Genomic DNA, 18,746 nt, shown 5'->3' with positions numbered 1-18,746 from the left:
GGAAGATTTTGTCTTCTTTCCTTGCCATTATTAACATGGCTTTATGATAGGATTTTGCCCAAGAGAAGCTCTAGATATCCTTCCTCTAATCTATATCATTTTATACGAAAATAAAACCAAAATGGCTCAGGCCATTTCAGTGATGGGGAGCGCAATTTCAAGCCTAGTTCAGTGTGTAGCTCTACTAGTTTGATGATTTACACTCGTGGGTCCATAATTCTCAATACAATTGAACTTACTTCAACTCAATTCAACTCAACTAAGCTTTCATCCCAAAAATTTATTGGTGTCGACTATATAGATTCTCTTTCTCTACTCTAAACGATTTTTGGTTAAATCCTCGGAAATGTGTAAATGGACTCTTTTTCTTTGTTTTATTTTTTTCTAGAAGTTTATAACTGCTAAGTCATTTTTTCGCTACTTAACTATATGTAATTTGAGGTTTTTCTTGTGTCTTTGCCTCTCTTGCGACTTTAATACTCTCAGCATTCCATACTAACGTGTAAGTTGTTCAATGAGGAACATGTCCAAACCATCTCAATCATGTCTTATCTTATTGCAGTGACCAGTTTCCATCTTACAAATGCATTTATTCCTTATCCGGTCTTTCTTTTTATTTTTATCTATCTTAGGGTCCTCGTGCGTGTCGCACTAATATTTTGCACGTATTTTTTTGACCATCCAACATATGTTATCCTACAACAAAAAGTAAGTTGAATTGCCAAACTATGGTAGTTGCAATTCCTTAGACTCTATTAAAAGATGCGATGTGAAGTGAGTTTGAGTATTTTTGCCAATTTCATTTTTTGTCCAATTCCCCTTTTTTCTCTCGTGGTTGAACGCATTGACATTTTTTTTTTGTAAGGCGTCTTTCTCCCTCGCTTTCTCTTTCTTTCTGTCTAGAACTTAACAATAGATAGATAAATAAGTTGTCAAGTACAACTATTAGCATTTTTAGTTTCTTGGTTTTCTTCAAAAATAACTAATCCATCTTTTCATAGTTGTTGTTTGTACTTAGATAAGCAAAATTCTATAATGAAAAGCATGTATTATTTTTTAAATTAAAAAAGCAAACATGTTTTTGCTTTGAATACTATCAAAATTCATGGAAGTATAAAGCATTTAGAGCTTTACTCAAATTCATGCAAATGCAGATTAGATGCATTACTAGTAAAGGTGGGAAAGAAGTCCTATTCACATTATTGCAAATGTTATCATAATTTCTGTGATGGCTAGTTTTTGTGGCACTTTTATGATGATATAAACTGTGTTAAATTATGAATACCTCTATAAGACAAGCGTAATGGAATACTTGTGCTTGAATTGGTAAGCAGGAAGCCATAAGTGCCTCAAGTATTTACATACTGACCTAGATGTAGTGTTGGATGGTGGATTTGAATTGTTGAGTTAGATCCAAGAGCTTGTGTGCCATGTGGTGGAAGGAAAATGGCATCGCAGAGATTGTCATGGGCTTGACAAAAGAGAACCTCAAGACCTTGTGCACTTTCTAAACGGTTGAAGAAAAATGGCATTCCCGATATTGCCATGGGCTTGATCAAGGAGAACCTGCAGAGTGTTGTTACAAACAATTGTAAGTGAGCTTTGGCACTCTAGGAAGGAGTTTTTATGGACAATTGGTCAGCTGTTTACTATGGAAATATGGATTTTGAATGTAAAATTGTTTCCTGACAAAGGATATTGTACTTGCAACTCTGCGAATAGAATATTCACAGATGTCATGCACTCAACTAACTTTGTCAATGGCATTAGATTCAAGATGGAAGCTTAACGTCCGTTTGGTATGCAGTGACCTAATGGGTACAAGTTATCTAGCAAGTACTGGGAGGTTTTTAGTGCTGCAACTTTTGTAATTTTGTGTTACAATGAGAGGTATATAGAAGTTTTGGGCATCAGTAAATAAGCGATGATGTTTATCTTTAGCATAATGTCTGACTAACATTTGTGGTTCATCCCCTTTTTTTCTCCTTAAATGATTAAGTATGTGTGTTATTCATGTATTGGTCATCTTTTGATATCTTTTGTTGGGGGCAATGAGGATGCAGATTCAAATATTGTGAAGTTTTTGGTGACATAATTTGGGGAATAATCTCAATGTGTACCGCAGCATGAATGTTGGAAAACCTATTGAGATGGCTGTCTTTTATGTTTGTCTGTGGAGGAACCGAATACTTGTAGGCATCATTGAGACTTCTTGAGTTCTTGTATGGTTTTGTTGCTCCAGCTCCTCATTTTATAGTGATGAACCTTGTCAAGCACGTATTGAACTCTTGCAATGGACATGTCTAGAGGATCTGCTTAATTTGAGGAACTTAAAAAAAAGGAATTTACCCATGCTGGTTGGGGATATGTGTCCAGCACCCATACTTGAGTCTTAACATTGCAGTAGAAAATCATTGTGGAGTTTGAACAAGTCCTTGTATCCATGTAATTCTCACCTTCTTTGACAGTCCGCAGGCTGTCAATCATTTTCTGTTGCCAGAAAATTTTGAATCAGTCTTGCATTTCTCATTATTGCTGACGTTTGTTCTGATGGAAGAATTACAACAGCAATGCTTATCTGTTGTAGCCTGGTCACATAGTCGTTGATGCTGTTTTTGACTTTGTTCTTCCGTTGCGTTGAAATTGCCACTACTAATCATTTGAAATGATATCCTGTTAGTGCATTAACGTGGCAAAGTGAAGCTGAAATATGAGACGATCTTTATCTGTCGACAGTGGGAACCGGTAGTTTTTTTAATTCTTTTAGCTAGCTAGATGCTACTTCCAACTCGAATTTCTATTATCACAAACGAATGGCAGTCTTGTGCAGCAGATATAAAATAGTCAGATACTTGGTTGTGTCATATTTGCCTTTGTTTTTCTTACTCTCCACTTCAATCAGTTACCTGGTGATGATGGCTTGAACTTTCAGTTTTAGAAATTCCTTGAAATCTGTCCTACATGCACACGAAAGGTATAGTTAAAGGCCTTCTATTCTCTTCGTTCTTGTTTTAATTAATCCTTTTTTTTTTTTTTTAGGTTTTCTGCTATGCCTATACGATCTGTCTGACATCCTGCTTGATAAGTGAGACGTGTTTGCTTAATTATTTTTCTGCACTACTACTATAAAAGACACTGCTACTATAAAATTAGCAGATTTGGTTCTGGAATATCCAAATATACTGATTGCTAATATATGGCTTGGCATCTCACAGTATAGTTCTGATGTCCCTTCGAGGCTTTCAAAAGCCTTTAATACAAGGAGAGAGGGGCAAGAGTTTCTAAAGGGCTCCTGTTTCAATTAAATGCCTTGCTGAACTCCAAGCATATGGCATCCTCAATCAGCAAAGAATCTTGGGCGCTAAAGACTCATTATGCTTAACATGTTGTAAGTTTTGAAAGAGTCCTTACCTAGAAGAGCATTTATGCTTCATGGTCTTGAACCATGGTATTATCTAGAATCCTGCTTGCATCAACTATGAATTAAACAAAGACCCACAATTGGATGATAATTCTGCCTAACCTTTTGTGCAAGTCTGAAGTGCATGAATTTTTTTTTACTTGGTTCCTCTGTACATCCTTTAACTCTAACCTTGTATATCTGAAGAATATTTTTGTGGCGAAACCTTGTATATTTCTTTTTGAGCTTGTATATTTCTTTTTGAGCAATCTTTCTTTCATATATGATATAGAGTTAAGTTTCTCTCAGCTGAGCCTGCTTGCTGGAAGTGGTTCAAGAATTTTCCTTTTTCTCCGTTTGCGTTACAATTCCATAATGTTTTATGAGAATGGGATTCTTTTTCTATTTCGTGATCAGCAAGGAGAGTACCTGACCAGAAGTTAATTGAGGAAAGACAGAATTGCATTCTCTTCACTAGGTTCAGCTGTGAACACAGCATGCATACCCTTGCAAAAACCTGTAGAATGAAATTACTCTTTTGCCTTAAACAAATTGAATTACTTTTTCTTTTCTTTTGCCTTCTCTCTGTCCTCTAAACCTAGATGTGGTGTTGTCATAACGTGCTATGTCAACAGTTTCAGATTGATACTTTTCTAGTACCCATTTCAAGTATATCAGAAGCTATTACTAGGATTTCTGTATTTCCCCTACATTGATCGTAGGGTCGTACACAGTGTGAATACAACAGGATTTGGAAACCAAATCTTCCGTGAGAGAGAACCTAATATTTCATAAGATTTGAAAGTAATCAAAAGAATATGCGCTCTCAGTAAGGGGTTAAAAGTTTTACAACTCAAAAGTGGAATGAATAAAGGGAGAATTATAATATGTTAATCATATTCAGGTCCTGTCCAAAAATCCAGCTGATTCAAATCCAGCTGATTCAGACGGAATGTAGGATGGTTTTTTTTGTGAATGAACATCAAGGAACCATAATCTGAATTCTGAAGTAAACATATTTGACACGGATTTAAGGCACACAATCGCACTCATTGTAGAGAGAAGATAAATGAAGACGCTGGATTTATGTGATTTGATTGTAAAGTTTACGTATACAGAAGAAAATCGCACTTCCACGAGAGAAGGACAAGTTACAATCGCATAGAATTCTCTGAAAGGTTTCCTCCTTATGCTAATACAGAAATATTCTACTTTGGATTTCATTATAGGATTTTTGAGTCAAGTCATAACTTAGTCCACAAAACACATATTCTAATTCAAGTTGCATCATGATAGAAGCCATATGCGTTCACAGATGATGTGTTGAGGTGAGTTGTCTTCATCAACCATCTATCCCTTGCCACCAACCAGGTGCATATGCCATTGCACCTGATTGGTGGCAACAAATGACCATTTCCCAGTAGAGCTTTTGTGATATTGTGTGTTAAAATCTAAGACGAGGTAGATGGTGAAATTAATCCCAGAATTCTCCAAAAGGAGGAGATAAATTGAAGAAGGGTTATTCCTTGCTCATTTCATACTGGATTGTTCTGGATTTTTATTTTTTTGCTTGTAGAGTAAAATGCAACTGTTATTAGATTCACATGACTACATGGATGCTATGACACACAAAGCAAAAGCAAATTGAAGCAGTGTTTGATGAATAATTAATTACCTTGATTTCTGAAGCAGGATTCATCTGTTGATTTTGTTCCTCTCTGACCTTGTTGTAGCGTTCAATCACTGAGTTCATACTGAAAAATGGAAGTCGGGTATAAACAAATAAATAATGATTTTGTATACAAGTTTTTTACAAGAGAATACTTTGTTCAACAAAGAATTAATTTCAAACTCAGTTTTAATTATGAGAACAATAATAATTAAGTTTTAATTTTAAATTAGTTAGGTAGACTATATGAATATTTATCGAAGTTTGATGTCAAAATCAAATCTTTTCTTATATCTATTTCTTTGTGAATATGGTACAAGTCTATACTATATAAGTGTATTTATATTATATTTTAATTATTTCAAATAATATAGTTCAAATAAAATTTTCATTTAAAATTTATTTTAAATGTATGAAGTTCTCATGAATTTGTGAAAGTAACTTAAGGTTATGTTTCGAACAAATGCAATGGAACGCAATCACTCATAAAATGAAACAAAGTTGCAATGTAATTAAACAAGTAATAAAATTCAATATATAAGGTCATATTTAATATGATATAATATAATATAATAATAATTATTATATATAAAAATAAATTTAATCATAGTTCTATGTTTTAATTTTTTTTATTTATTATTATTATTATCGTTAACAAAATATCATTATTACCTAATCATACTTATTATTATCATTATCGTTACCATTATTATTTAACCACCATTATTGTCATCCTCACCGTTATCACTTCGCCATCATAACCACTTATATGCCCATTCCACTGTTATTAGTATGGTCACAACTATCTATAAATGCCATCATTACTACTATTATTACTTAACTATTATTATTACTATTACCCCTCAAATCAAATAATATATATATATATAATGGTGATTACATCAGATTTTTGTTTTTCAATAAAGTAATATAATACTTATTACAGTGCATTACAATTTTGTTTCATTATTTAGTTGATTATATTCTGTATAAACGTAAATTAATATTATTTTAATTTGAAGTTATTAATATTAAATTAGTGATAATAATTATTATAGTGATTGATAGTCAATGGTAGTGATATTTTAGTAGTAATGTTTATGTTAACAGAAAATGAACTAAATTAAATTAAATAATTATGATTATAATTATTTTTATATGTATATTATTTAAAATATATTTAATTGTAATTATCATTTCACTAAATTGCTTTTTTTTTTTTTCCTTTTTCCTTTTTCTTTACAATGTAATCATATTCGTTTGGTAGCCCAAGTATATTTCCATTTAATCATTATTTACGGTTTGATCATGTCTGTTCTTTATGATCATAGATAATAATCACAATTCATAAATAAAGCATGTGGTCCTTGAATGTAAGAGTGTGCGATTTTGATTTAGTTTAGGGTCTTTTTAGGAATCGAAATCGAATTGAAATCGAACCAAAATTTTGATATGGTTTCAATTCAATTTTTCGTTGCTTCAATTTTAATTTGGTTTGATATGGTTTCAATTCGATTCGGTACAGTTTCAATTTGGTTCTTAATTCTTGAAACATTTTTTATAATTATTTTATTAAAAAAAATCATATTTCAATTAGTATTTAAATTTTGAATTAGGTTATTAATACATAAAAAGGATTAAAAAAAAATTTATATTCAAATAGAAAATTGATAAAATTATTATTATTAGTTTGCAATTCTTTCTGCACTAAATCTTTTCAATTACAAATTTATTTTCTACCACATAATCTTAGTACTAACCTTATAAAAATTAATGGAGCATGCAAAAAGATCTTTGGCTATCCAAATTGCATTAGTAACAGAGTGAAAATAATAAATTAGGATAGGAATAATAAAAAATAAATAATAAAGACAGATCTAGCAAAATCCAAAGTCCAGCTAGTCCTCAGGACTTCAGGAACATGTGAATTTTTCTTCCATTGTGTGCATATATTAAGTAATATTTCCAGTTAAGTAAAATACTAATTGAAAAATATTTTTATGAAAAATCTAAAATTATATACATGCACTTACATTTATTTATTTAGGCAGAACATTTGATGGGTTCGATTCCAAATCAAATCAGAAGTGAATAACCTATTATGGCTAATCGATTGAACTAACTAGTGAAATAGAACTAAATTGAAAATTTTAATTTGTTTTTAATATAAATTTGCTGGTTTGGGCTGTTTATGGTCTTTTGGACAGTTTGAGTCTTCAAATGCTAAACTATGGTTCTGGGTTAGTCGGTTAGACAAAAGAATAGCCCTTTGAAAATTTTGATCGGTTTATTTTTTTCATTATTTTGTCAAAATAACCGAATCAAATTGAAAATCTTAAATTTAAAAATAATTAATCAAATTGAATCGATTAAATTAATTAACTAAATCAAATACACTTAATTAATTTAGTTTGATCTGTTTTTAGTTATAACTGATGAAAATTGATTTAATGGCTTTGGATCTTTCTAACGATGTAATCCTAACCAAATAAAATTGAAAAGAAAAAAAAAATCTATAATTAGTTTATAATTGAAGTTTAATTAATTAAGTTGAACTGAATTGAGAAGATAGTTGTGAAGATTCAAAGAATTTCCCATTTAAATAGAACTTTGAAAACTAAAGGATAGACTAAGAGCATGTATAACCAATATAAATATAAATTTGATTACTTGCATGCTGAAAGAATGGAAAAAATTTTAATATTGGATATTTCCTCAAAAGTATAAATTTGTAACAAGATGATGAAAGGAAATATTTTGGCCATGAATAAAATTCTAAGAATCAATGGCCTTTGGTCTAGAAATAAAAGCATGTGCTTGTTTAGTATTAAATTTGGAGAGTTCAAACTGTTTTTCTAAATAAAAATATCATTTTTAGAAGCCGTTAAAAAAAAAAGCAGTTTGAAAAAATTATTTTATTATTTTAATGTTCTTATTACTAAAACTTAACAAATTTAATTTTAAATTATTTTTTAATACTCTCTAACTAGTATAGTTAAAAAAAATAATTTTCTTAATAGTAATTTTAATAAAAATGTCAAACAAGCCTTAAATTTTCATGGAATCACTCAAACTAAAGCTTAAGAAGATTAATCTTGTAAATAAGGATTTCAAAAATTGTTTTTTTATCTTTAACGTACAGGATGTGAATATCCATGACTTCAAGTGTGAGTAAATATAAAGTCGTTTTATCTTATAATGGAATATTTAATTAATAAATAGAGTTATCATAGGATTCAAACTCAAAACATTTAGAATGAAAGATTCTAATATTATATCATGAAACTACTTAAACTAAAAAATTTAAGCTTGTAAATAAGAGTTCTCGACGTCTGTAATATAAATTAATTAAGTAAATTCAATGAAATTTAAAATTTACCCACTGAAGAAGTCAAGGACAAGATTCAAATAGAAAGGAAGAACAATCATTTTTTAATTTTCTTTTTTTTTTTCGATAGCACTCTCAAAAAGTTTTTTAGCACTCTAATTATAATTTTTATTTTTGAAGTTGTCTGTAATACAACTCAACTTAATTCAACTAAACTAAGTGTTCATCTCAAAAATTTGGGGTCAACTATATGAATTCTCTTTCTCCACTCTAAACGATTTTAGATTAAATCCTCGGAAATGTGTAATACTTCTAGGTCATGTTGTACTAGTCTCCTCTAAGTCAGTTTAGGTCTATCCTTTCTTTTCTTTCTATCTTTTAATCTAATGTGTTTTACTTGTCTAACTGAAACCTCCGTATATTTACGCTTCACATGACTAAACCACCTCAATCTCCTTTCTCTCAACTTATCCTTAATTGGCACCACTCCTACATTTTCTCTAATACTCTTATTACGGACTTTATCTAATCTAGTATAGCCACTCATCCACCTTAACATTCTCAATTTCGCAACTCTTAGCTTAGACACATACGACTCTTTCAGTGCCCAACACTCATTACCATATAATATGGCCGGTCGTATGACTGTACGGTAAAATTTTCCTTTTAGCTTATTAGGAATCTTACGATCACATAATGAAGTTGTCTGTAATACCCTTCTTTAATTATAAATTTTTTTAACACTTTTCGAATGGTTTTTAACACTTTTACAATTATTTTTATTAAAATTTATCATAATAAATACTTCCCATATATTGTATATACAATTATTTTAATTATAAAATTAAACTATAAAATAAAAAATACCTTTGTGAATGAAGAAGAAAAAATTGCAAATTATATAAAGAATCAAAGATAACAAAGTTTTTATTTTTTTAGAATTTTGTTTCAATAGTCAAAACTATAAACATAAATTAATTAGTTTGTAATTAATTGCATAAAAAATTATTCACATAAAAAAGTTTTAACTTTAGTTTTAAAAAATTATTATTATTATTATTATTATTATTATTATTATTATTATTATTATTATTATTATTATTATTATTATTATTATTATTATTATTATTATTATTATTATTATTATTATTATTATTATTATTATTATTATTTATTGAATACATTATTTTATGTGAACTATTTACGAATGAAATGATGACATATAGTAGATTATATTATAAGATTAAAAGCAATATGCTTGAAAAATTAAAATGTTTTAAAATTCTTGTTTCTTAAAAGTCAAATTAGTAAAAGATAAATATAGAAACTAATAAAGATAGTATATATAGGTAAATTTGACTCTTATTGAGACTAAAACTTGAAATCTTATAGCGTTAGAAATGATTCTATCACTATTGAGTCACAACTCATTGGTAATAAACATAGTATATATTAATGGTAAATATTAATACAAATTGAATATTTAAGTATAGAGAATTCAAATTTTTTATGAAGTTTATAAAAAAAGTTCTATAATTAATAAAAGAGGAGAATTATAGTTAGCTTTAATGAAAATTTTTACCAAAATTCAATATATTATGAATTTAAAATATAAATATGTGGTACTCATGTATTTAATAGGTGAATTTTACTATATATTCTATATTTTGAATTCATAATAAATCATTTTTAAGTAAAAAAAATCCTATTCAAATAGTCAGAGTGTGAAAAATCTTTTAGAAGTGGCCATCCTTTTCTTAAGTCAATAAAAGTAACTTCTTCTTGAAGACAAAGTTGAAGATTTTTAAAAATCTGCTCAAGTTGAGAGGAGATGATAAAGATTATGACAACAAAATTCAAAATATTTAAATTGTATTCAAGATTATTGTTGGCATAGTTGACTCCTTACTATAATTTCCATACTAGTTTCACAATTATAGGAGACTGATCTGATTTGATTTCGTAATTATAGGAGTTTGATTAGGTGAGCTGATTAGGTGACAGATATTGTATAGATATATATTTAGTTTCCTAGAATAGTGTTATTTCCTTTTCTTTTATGATGAAATAGTATCTATATATTGACAACAATCCTAGAGAAGATAATACAACCTGAATTATTTTCCAGAATTCTATTGTTTACATGGTATCAGAGCAATTCGATCCTAAAAGTTGCTCAACACGAATTGAATCCCATATTTGAACCACCATCGCAATTTCCTTGTTTACATATTGAAATGGCAAAAATCACTCCCATTGTACCTGTTACACAGAATAGCTCAGTTCCACCTATTATCATTCACTAGGATAATGTTGCGTTTCCAACTAGTATCATATTGGATGATACCAATTATCCATTATGGTCTTAACTTATGGAGATGCGTATTGGTGCTCACAATAAGGCTAGATATCTTACTGGAGAAACCAAAAAACCCCCACCTGAAGATCCCAATTTTGGAACTTGGATTACTTAAAATCATAGAGTCAAAAGCTGGCTCATTGATTCAATGAGTCCATCACTAATGCAGCGATTTATTCGACTTTCCACTGCAAATGAAATATGGGAGGCTGTATCAAGAACCTTCTATGATGGCTCAGATGAAACCCGTCGAACTGAATCGAAAATCTTTTTCTACCACACAAAATGGTAAACCCTTGTCAACGTACTATAATGAACTTGTTGCTATTTTTCAGGAAATTGATCACAGGACTACATCTCAGGAAAAAACTATTGAAGGGGTGGTTCAGTTGCATTCTGCAATGAGTAGGCTTCGAGTTCATATTTTCCAAAGTGGACTTGATCCTGAATTTGATCAGGTTCATGGAGAAATTTTGCGAAAAGATCCAAAACTCAACCTGGAGAACACATATGCGTATGTAAGGCGAGAGTGTCAACAAAGACAGACAATGGGAAGCTCTAAACCAATTTCTGAAAGCGCAGTTATGTTAGCAAACCGAACTCAACAAGGAACATCTGGTTCATCAAAAAATCCTGGAAAATCTAACAATATTAAATGTAGTCATTATGGTGAACCAGGTCACTCGAAGTAGCGTTGTTATGAACTCATAGGCTATCGCGAATGGTGGGACTTCTCAAAAAAACCAAGAAAAAAAATTGCTGGAAAGGCTATGGTGACATCCATGGAGGATACCCAGTTGAATGTGGAAGATAAATTACGGCCGCAACCCATAGCAAATGTTGCTTACCCAAGTATTGTTGGAACAACAAATGTGTTCTCTGCGATTTCTAAAAATAGTACTTGGATTATTGATACAGGTGCATCCGATCATATGACCAAAGACTCTAGCCAAATACAATTTATTCATCCATGTCACCAATCAGTTATCTCTACAGCTAACAATAGCACTTCTCCTATTACTGGAGAAGGATCTGTCAAATTGTCTAGTACTCTCACACTAGATACAGTCCTTATTGTTCCATCTCTTGAATATAATCTTTTATCTGTTAGTCAAATCACCTCCACTCTTGCTTGTACTGTAACCTTTTGGCCCCTTTTTTGTGTTTTTCAGGACATTCTGACTCGGAAGATTCTTGGTTATGGTGTTAAACAGGGCAAACTTTATTACTTGGAACTTTCAAAAAATGGAGGACAGAAATTCAGTCATACTTACCAAACTAGTAGTGAAGAAAATGCTCGAGCAATTATATGGTTATGGCACCGAAGATTGGGACATCTTTCTTTTGGTTATCTCAAAAAATTAAGACCGCATCTTTTTACAGATTTAAGTGTTTCGAATTTTCATTGTGATATTTGTGAAATGGCTAAATGTCATCGTGTTCCTTATTTACCAAGTTCAAATAAAAGTTCAGAACCTTTTGAGGTTATACACTCTGATGTTTAGGGTCCTGTAAAAATTCCTTCTATATCTAAAGCTCGTTATTTTGTTACATTCATTGATGAATGCACTAGATTGACGTGGGTATCTCTACTTCACAAAAAGAATGATGTTTGTAAAGCATTTCAGGAATTTCATAGCATGGCAGGCACTTAATATCAGAAGCAGATTCATGTTTGGCAAACTGACAATGGGATGGAATTTTTAGATGCATCACTCGGACGATTTCTATGTGACCGTGGGATTCGACACCAGACTTCTTGCACATATACTCCACAACAAAATGGCTTAGCAGAGAGAAAGAATAGACAAATAATGGAGGTGGTTCGTGCCTCACTTTTTGGCATGAATATGCCACGATTCTATTGGGGAGAAGCTGTGAAATCTGCCACATATCTGATCAATTGGATACCTTCACGAGTGATAGATTTTCAAACTCCTCAACAAAAGATGCAATCATTGTGTTCTGTTACTCATCTTTCGAACCTCGAACCTAGGGTCTTTGGTTGTACAGTATATGTTCACATTCCCAAAACTTTAAGAAATAAACTTGATCCATGTGCAAAAAGGTGTGTCTTTGTTGGCTATTCTGAATTTCAGAAAGGATATAGGTGCTATGATCCTCAAACTCTGAGATTACATGTGACCTTGGATGCCTCTTTTCATGAATTTGAACCATACTATTCAGGGGGAGTTGCTACACATCCTCTTCAGGGGGAGAGTTCTAGTAAAGAGAATGTGTTACAAGAAGAAGGAGTGGAATTCTTCCAGCTAGAAGAAATGAATGAACAGTTTGGTATTCCTGAAATTGAGAATGAAGTGTCAGTTCCAACGTCAATTCCTTTAGAAGTTGGACCTGTATCACAAGTAGTTCCTTTAGAATACAGGTCTGAATCACCAATGCTCGCAGAGTTACCCGTAATAACACCATTAACTGAAGAATCAACTCAGAATGTCCAGAATGCCTTTCGTCAGGTAATCTCAAGTTCTTTTTCTGATGAGTCTCATAAAACTAATGCTTCTCTTGAAAATATGAATCCAAGATACTCACAAAGACTAAATAAAGGTGTTCCAAAGAAACAATATGAACCCGATCCTAAAGCCAAGGTTAAATACCCAATTAATAACTATGTCTCTTCCCATAGATTGTCTAAATCATATGCACTTACTATTAATCAATTATCCAAGGTATCTATTCCTAGAAATATGCAGGATGCATTAGTAGATCCAAGATGGACAAAGGCAATGAATGAAGAAATGGAAGCCTTGCAAAAGAATTGTACTTGGGATCTTATTCCATTACCCAAGGGAAAGAAGACGATTGGATGTAGATGGGTGTTCACAGTGAAACTTAAAGTTGATGGAAGCATTAACAGATATAAAGCACAGTTAGTTGCAAAGGGATATACACAAAAGTACGGTGTGGACTACTAGGAGACCTTTGTGCCAGTAGCAAAGCTCAACACAATTCGCATTCTCATTTCTATAACAGCAAATTGATATTGGCCTCTACAATAATTTGATGTTAAAAATGTGTTTCTGAATGGAGATTTAGAGGAGGAGGTCTACATGGAGTTGCCACCAGGAGTCAAACATAATTCTCTTTGCAAAAATGCAGTTTGCAAATTGAAGAAATCATTGTACGGGCTTAAACAGTCACCTAAAAGCTTGGTTCGGGAGGTTCTCATCTGCAATGAAAACTTTTGGTTATAAGCAGAGTAATTCAGATCATACTTTGTTTATAAAACACAAAGAAGGGAAGGTAATAACTTTAATTGTGTATGTTGACGATATGATTTTAACAGGAGATGATCCCAGTGAAATGAAGATGTTACAGGAATATTTGGCTATTGAATTTGAAATGAAAGATCTTGGGCAACTGAAATATTTCTTGGGAATTGAAATTGCAAGATCAAAACAAGGAATTTTTCTTTCACAGCGAAAATATGTGCTCGATCTTTTGACTGAAACTGGAATGCTTGCTTGCAAACTGGTGGAAACACCCATGGAAATGAAACATAAACTTGGATTTTTCTAAATCAAGTTCCTATAGACATAAGGCGCTATCAACGGTTGGTTGGGAGATTAATTTATTTGTCACATACGAGACCGGACATAGCCTATGCAGTGAGCGTTGTAAGTCAATTCATGCATGCACCAAGTGAAGAACACATGAATGCAGTATACCGAATTTTAAGATACTTGAAGGGCGCCCCTGGCAAAGGTCTATTGTTCACAAAGAATAATGTTTCCAACATTGAAGGCTACACAGACGCTGATTGGGCGGGCGATCAAACAACCAGAAGATCCACATCTGGTTACTTTACCTTCATAGAAGGCAACCTTGTAACTTGAAAAAGTAAAAAGCAGAAGGTTGTGGCACGGTTAAGTGCAGAAGCGGAATATCGAGGCATCGCTCATGGTGTATGTGAATTATTATGGATCAGAAGTGTTCTTAAAGATTTGGGAATTGAATACACAGCACCTATGAATCTTTACAGTGACAATAAGGCTGCCATTGAGATTGCTCAGAATCCTGTTCAACATGATCGCACTAAACACGTTGAAGTTGATCATCACTTTATCAAGGAAAAATTAGATCAGAAGATTGTACACTTTCCTTTTGTCAAGTCAGAAAATCAGATAGCTGATATACTCACCAAAGCTGTTTCAGGAAAAGTTTTTCATGATATGATTGACAAGTTGGGCATGATAGATATCTATGCTCCAACTTAAGGGGGAGTGTTGGCATAGTTGACTACTTACTGTAATTTTCATATTAGTTTCACAATTATAGGAGACTGATCTGATTTGATTTCGTAATTATAGGAGTTTGAGTAGGTTAGCTGATTAGGTGACAGATATTGTATAGATGTATATTTAGTTTCCTAGAATAGTGTTATTTTCTTTTCTTTTACGATGAAATAGTATCTATATATTGACACCAATCCTAGAGAAGATAATACAACCTGAATTATTTTCCAGAATTCTATTGTTTACAATTATGATAGAGCAATGCAACTTTACTCGCATCCAAATCACTTGTGTTTACAGGGATTAGCAGCCTCACTTGAACTCTCATGATTACATTCTCATTGACTTCAGTATTCATAATTCAGAATTAAATCTTGATTGTGATATTCAAGGATTATGAACAAGAAAATCAGTACTTTTAAAATATGTTTATAAAAAAATTTTAAATTTTAATTTAACATATTATCGATAGTTTTAATATTGTATTGAATGGATTTTATTTTATTATTAGATTTTTCTTACTTAAATATGATTTATTATAGATTCAGGATATAAGATATATATTGGAACTCACTTATTAAATACATGAATCTCACATGTTCGTGTCTTGGATTCATAGTGAATCGGGTCTAAACAAGAATTTCCTTTTATTGATTTAGTTTAGTTTTATATCTTTACTAAGAATCACTCAAAAACTGTATTGAATTTGCATCACATTAAAACCGAACCAAAAACCAATTCACACACACACACACATACATATATATATATATATATATATGATGCTTAATACTTAGTTATATATGTATCATGCAGTAAAAGATTTTATAATTAAGATAATTAAAAATAAAAAGATTTTATAATTAAGATAATTAAAAATAAATAAAAGGTATAATATAGATATATTGTGTATCAACAACCAACTTTAAAACTTTAATTATAATTCAAGTGTGACTTTCTAAAGAAACAATTGCATAAAATTATTCGAAGAACTGAAACTTAAATCGAAACAGTACTAAAATCAAAATTTTAAAAATTAAATCGAACTGGAATCATAATGTTAAAAAACTAAAAAAAAATTATAGTGAAATTTCAATTTGATTCCAATTCTTAAATATACTCCGATTCAAAACTGAAACTGCACCCTATATGAAAGCAGTAGTTCCAAACTGAATTTTTTTTTTTTTTTTTCCGTATTGATTAAAAGCTATCCCAGAAGATGTCATTTTTATTATTAATTACACCTTGTTTGCGTGTATATATAGAAGTGGCCAAGTGGGTCGTTTTCATTAAATTAACTTATGGTGCATTATTATTAGTAACCAGCTACAGTGCAATGGGATAGAAGAAATTTATTTACATATATATGAAGTTATCTAAAAGAATACATGCATGCTCTATCTATATATAATATACAAGGATGCTTCAACACCCTTGTTTTCCAAGAACTACTCAAATAACAACCTTCCTTGACTCTTTTTCTACACTTATTACTACAATACATTGTCGTTTCTATTAAGAGTTTTGGATAAAGAAAATGGCTTAGCATGATGAATTAATAAACCTATATTATATATCAGGTTAGTGTATGACTCAAAATTCTTATGGAATTAAAAAAAAAAACTTTTCCTACTTTGAGTGAAGAGAAATATTTTTTAATTAGATAACAAATTATATTTCATGTAGTAAAGATCTCTATTTTAGTTGTATTCTAATTTGAATGGGATTTTTATTGAGATTAGCTTGTAAGATTTATTGATAGTGAAAAAATTACATTTTTGTAGACACATAACCCTGTATAGAGAGAGTGAAAAAAAAAAGGTTATGCTTGATAGCACTATCAGTGATGACAACAAAATTGATTTGGTTTTAACAAGTGGTATCAAAATTTTGGTGATGATTCTTATGAGTTTGGTTGTGTAAAGAATTGTAATCGCGAAAGAATTTGTGATTTGTATTAAATTGTGTAAAGGTACAAATATATATATGTTATCACAATTTAAATAGTAGTTTACAAAGATATAATGGACAGAGATCTTATAGTTAGGCGAAGATTGTGAAGAAAAAGTAAGTTACACAAAAGATGATTTAAGATTGAAGAATTGAATATTTGAATTGTTGAGACTCATGCATAAAGACTTTGTGATTAAAAACACTTGATAATTTGAGGTATGGGTCGAGGTGTGTGCATGAATAAAAATTCATATGAGATTTGAAAAATCTTTACATATTTTAAGTTGGAGAAAATATTCTTAATTTGATTGAGGTTTATTTCCTATATAGAAGATGACTCCTATTTTCAGTGTTATTCTTGTTTGAGTGGAATTTCTATTGAGATTAGTATTGATGAGACTAGCTCAAGAATTTGAGATATGAAACAAGGTGGAAATTTGTTGAGTATAAATAAATTTTCTTATGGCATTAGAAAAATCTTTTTCCATTTTGAGTTTGAGAAATATTCTTTTAATTGGGACTATTTCCTATGTAAAAATGATTTATATTTTAATATTATTCCTATTTGAGTAAAATTACTATTAAGATTAGAATTGATTAAATTAACAGTACTATAATTAAGAGTATTGTGAGAGAGATTTTTTGACTTTAGACTATATGCGAAAAGTGCATAGATTTTAAAAGAAAGAAACTCTCATCCATTGCAATGCATGGAGGGAGAAAAAGGGCTATTCCACGTATTGGAAACACATTTGTGGTATATTGAGAATTTAAAATAACAAATATATTAATTATATCTAGAAGAAAAATAAGAGAAAAAAAAATATTTATTATGTGTGGTTATTTGATTGAGGGTGAAATATCTTTAGTATAATTGGATTGATAAATATAACAATAATTTTGAGTTTATACATATGTGTAATATTAATAGTGAAAATTTATACATTATAGACATAGCCCTTTATTAAAAGAGTGAATTATATAAAATATTATATTGTATTTGTTTATTCTGTACTGCTGTTAACCTATATTTTTAGCATTCTGTTTATGTAAGCGATTAATATCAATCAAAACGAAAATCAAGATAAAGAAAACTAAGAAATTATCAGCTATCAAAGATTATCTGGTGCAGAGAAAAGCATTTAGCTAGGAGATGATAGAGGAGTTGACCAAAGGGATTTTATACTTCTGCAGTAATTAATGGATGAATCTTGCAACTTTCTGTCCAAAGGCATGTTCAGATTTTTCTAACCATGGAAATATAGGCAAAACCAGACATAATATGAACAGGTCTAATAACCATAAGTTCTTCTATGTCCTAAAATAATTTTCTGACCAATGATGACTCAAACTAAATCATCATAAAAACAAAGCCATGACACTAGATCTTTAATCTAGGAAACTCTTATTTCATGTAATACCTTTAAACTAATTAACCTTAATTCTATTTCTATATATATACTTCATAAGATATCGTATAAAGAAGGCAAAGAATATGATAAATGTTTCCACAAGAATATAATGTTCACCAAGGGGGCAAAGAATCTGACCTAGTATTTGCATAATCGTAGAGCTTGCTATTACTGGAGAAGATAATTACTCCAACTTCTGCATCACAAAGGATTGAGAGCTCCCTAGCCTTCTTGAGCAACCCACTTCTCCTTTTCGAGAAAGTCACTTGCCTGCTCGTCGGATTGTCGATTCTACGAATCGCAATCTTTCCCCTCCCCATCTTCTTTCTTCCTTCCTTCTCAATCTTGAAGCTACCTTAATCAATTTCTCTC

General features: G+C 30.8%; 2 protein-coding genes across 6 annotated transcripts in view; one reads left to right on the top strand and one right to left on the bottom strand.

Annotated features, from left to right (window-relative positions):
- The window catches only part of LOC110640984 (uncharacterized), a 17,794-nt gene extending 14,169 nt beyond the window's left edge, over positions 1-3,625 (top strand). For 2 of the 4 annotated variants that reach the window (XM_021792564.2, XM_058135777.1), the window contains exons 3-4: positions 3,040-3,081; positions 3,216-3,625. In XM_021792564.2, coding sequence (XP_021648256.2) covers positions 3,040-3,081; positions 3,216-3,305 — 132 coding nt within the window. In that variant the 3' untranslated portion in view covers positions 3,306-3,625. Of the gene's footprint in view, positions 1-3,039; positions 3,086-3,215 lie in introns of all 4 variants that reach the window. The other 2 variants (XM_058135779.1, XM_021792566.2) reach the window with 2 other exon arrangements.
- Positions 1-18,746, bottom strand: part of LOC110640985 (MADS-box transcription factor ANR1-like) — a 26,140-nt gene extending 7,394 nt beyond the window's left edge. For both annotated transcript variants that reach the window (XM_058135774.1, XM_058135775.1), the window contains exons 1-2: positions 18,513-18,746; positions 5,076-5,154 (exon numbers count right to left, since the gene is read on the bottom strand). In XM_058135774.1, the coding sequence (XP_057991757.1) occupies positions 5,076-5,154; positions 18,513-18,694 (261 nt within the window). In that variant the 5' untranslated portion in view covers positions 18,695-18,746. The remainder of the gene's footprint in view (positions 1-5,075; positions 5,155-18,512) is intronic.

The sequence above is a fragment of the Hevea brasiliensis genome, chromosome 14 (genome assembly GCF_030052815.1).
Source record: "Hevea brasiliensis isolate MT/VB/25A 57/8 chromosome 14, ASM3005281v1, whole genome shotgun sequence".
Lineage (NCBI taxonomy): Eukaryota > Viridiplantae > Streptophyta > Magnoliopsida > Malpighiales > Euphorbiaceae > Hevea > Hevea brasiliensis.
Note: the sequence above shows the minus strand (reverse complement) of the source record. Positions and strands in the feature narration are given on the sequence as shown.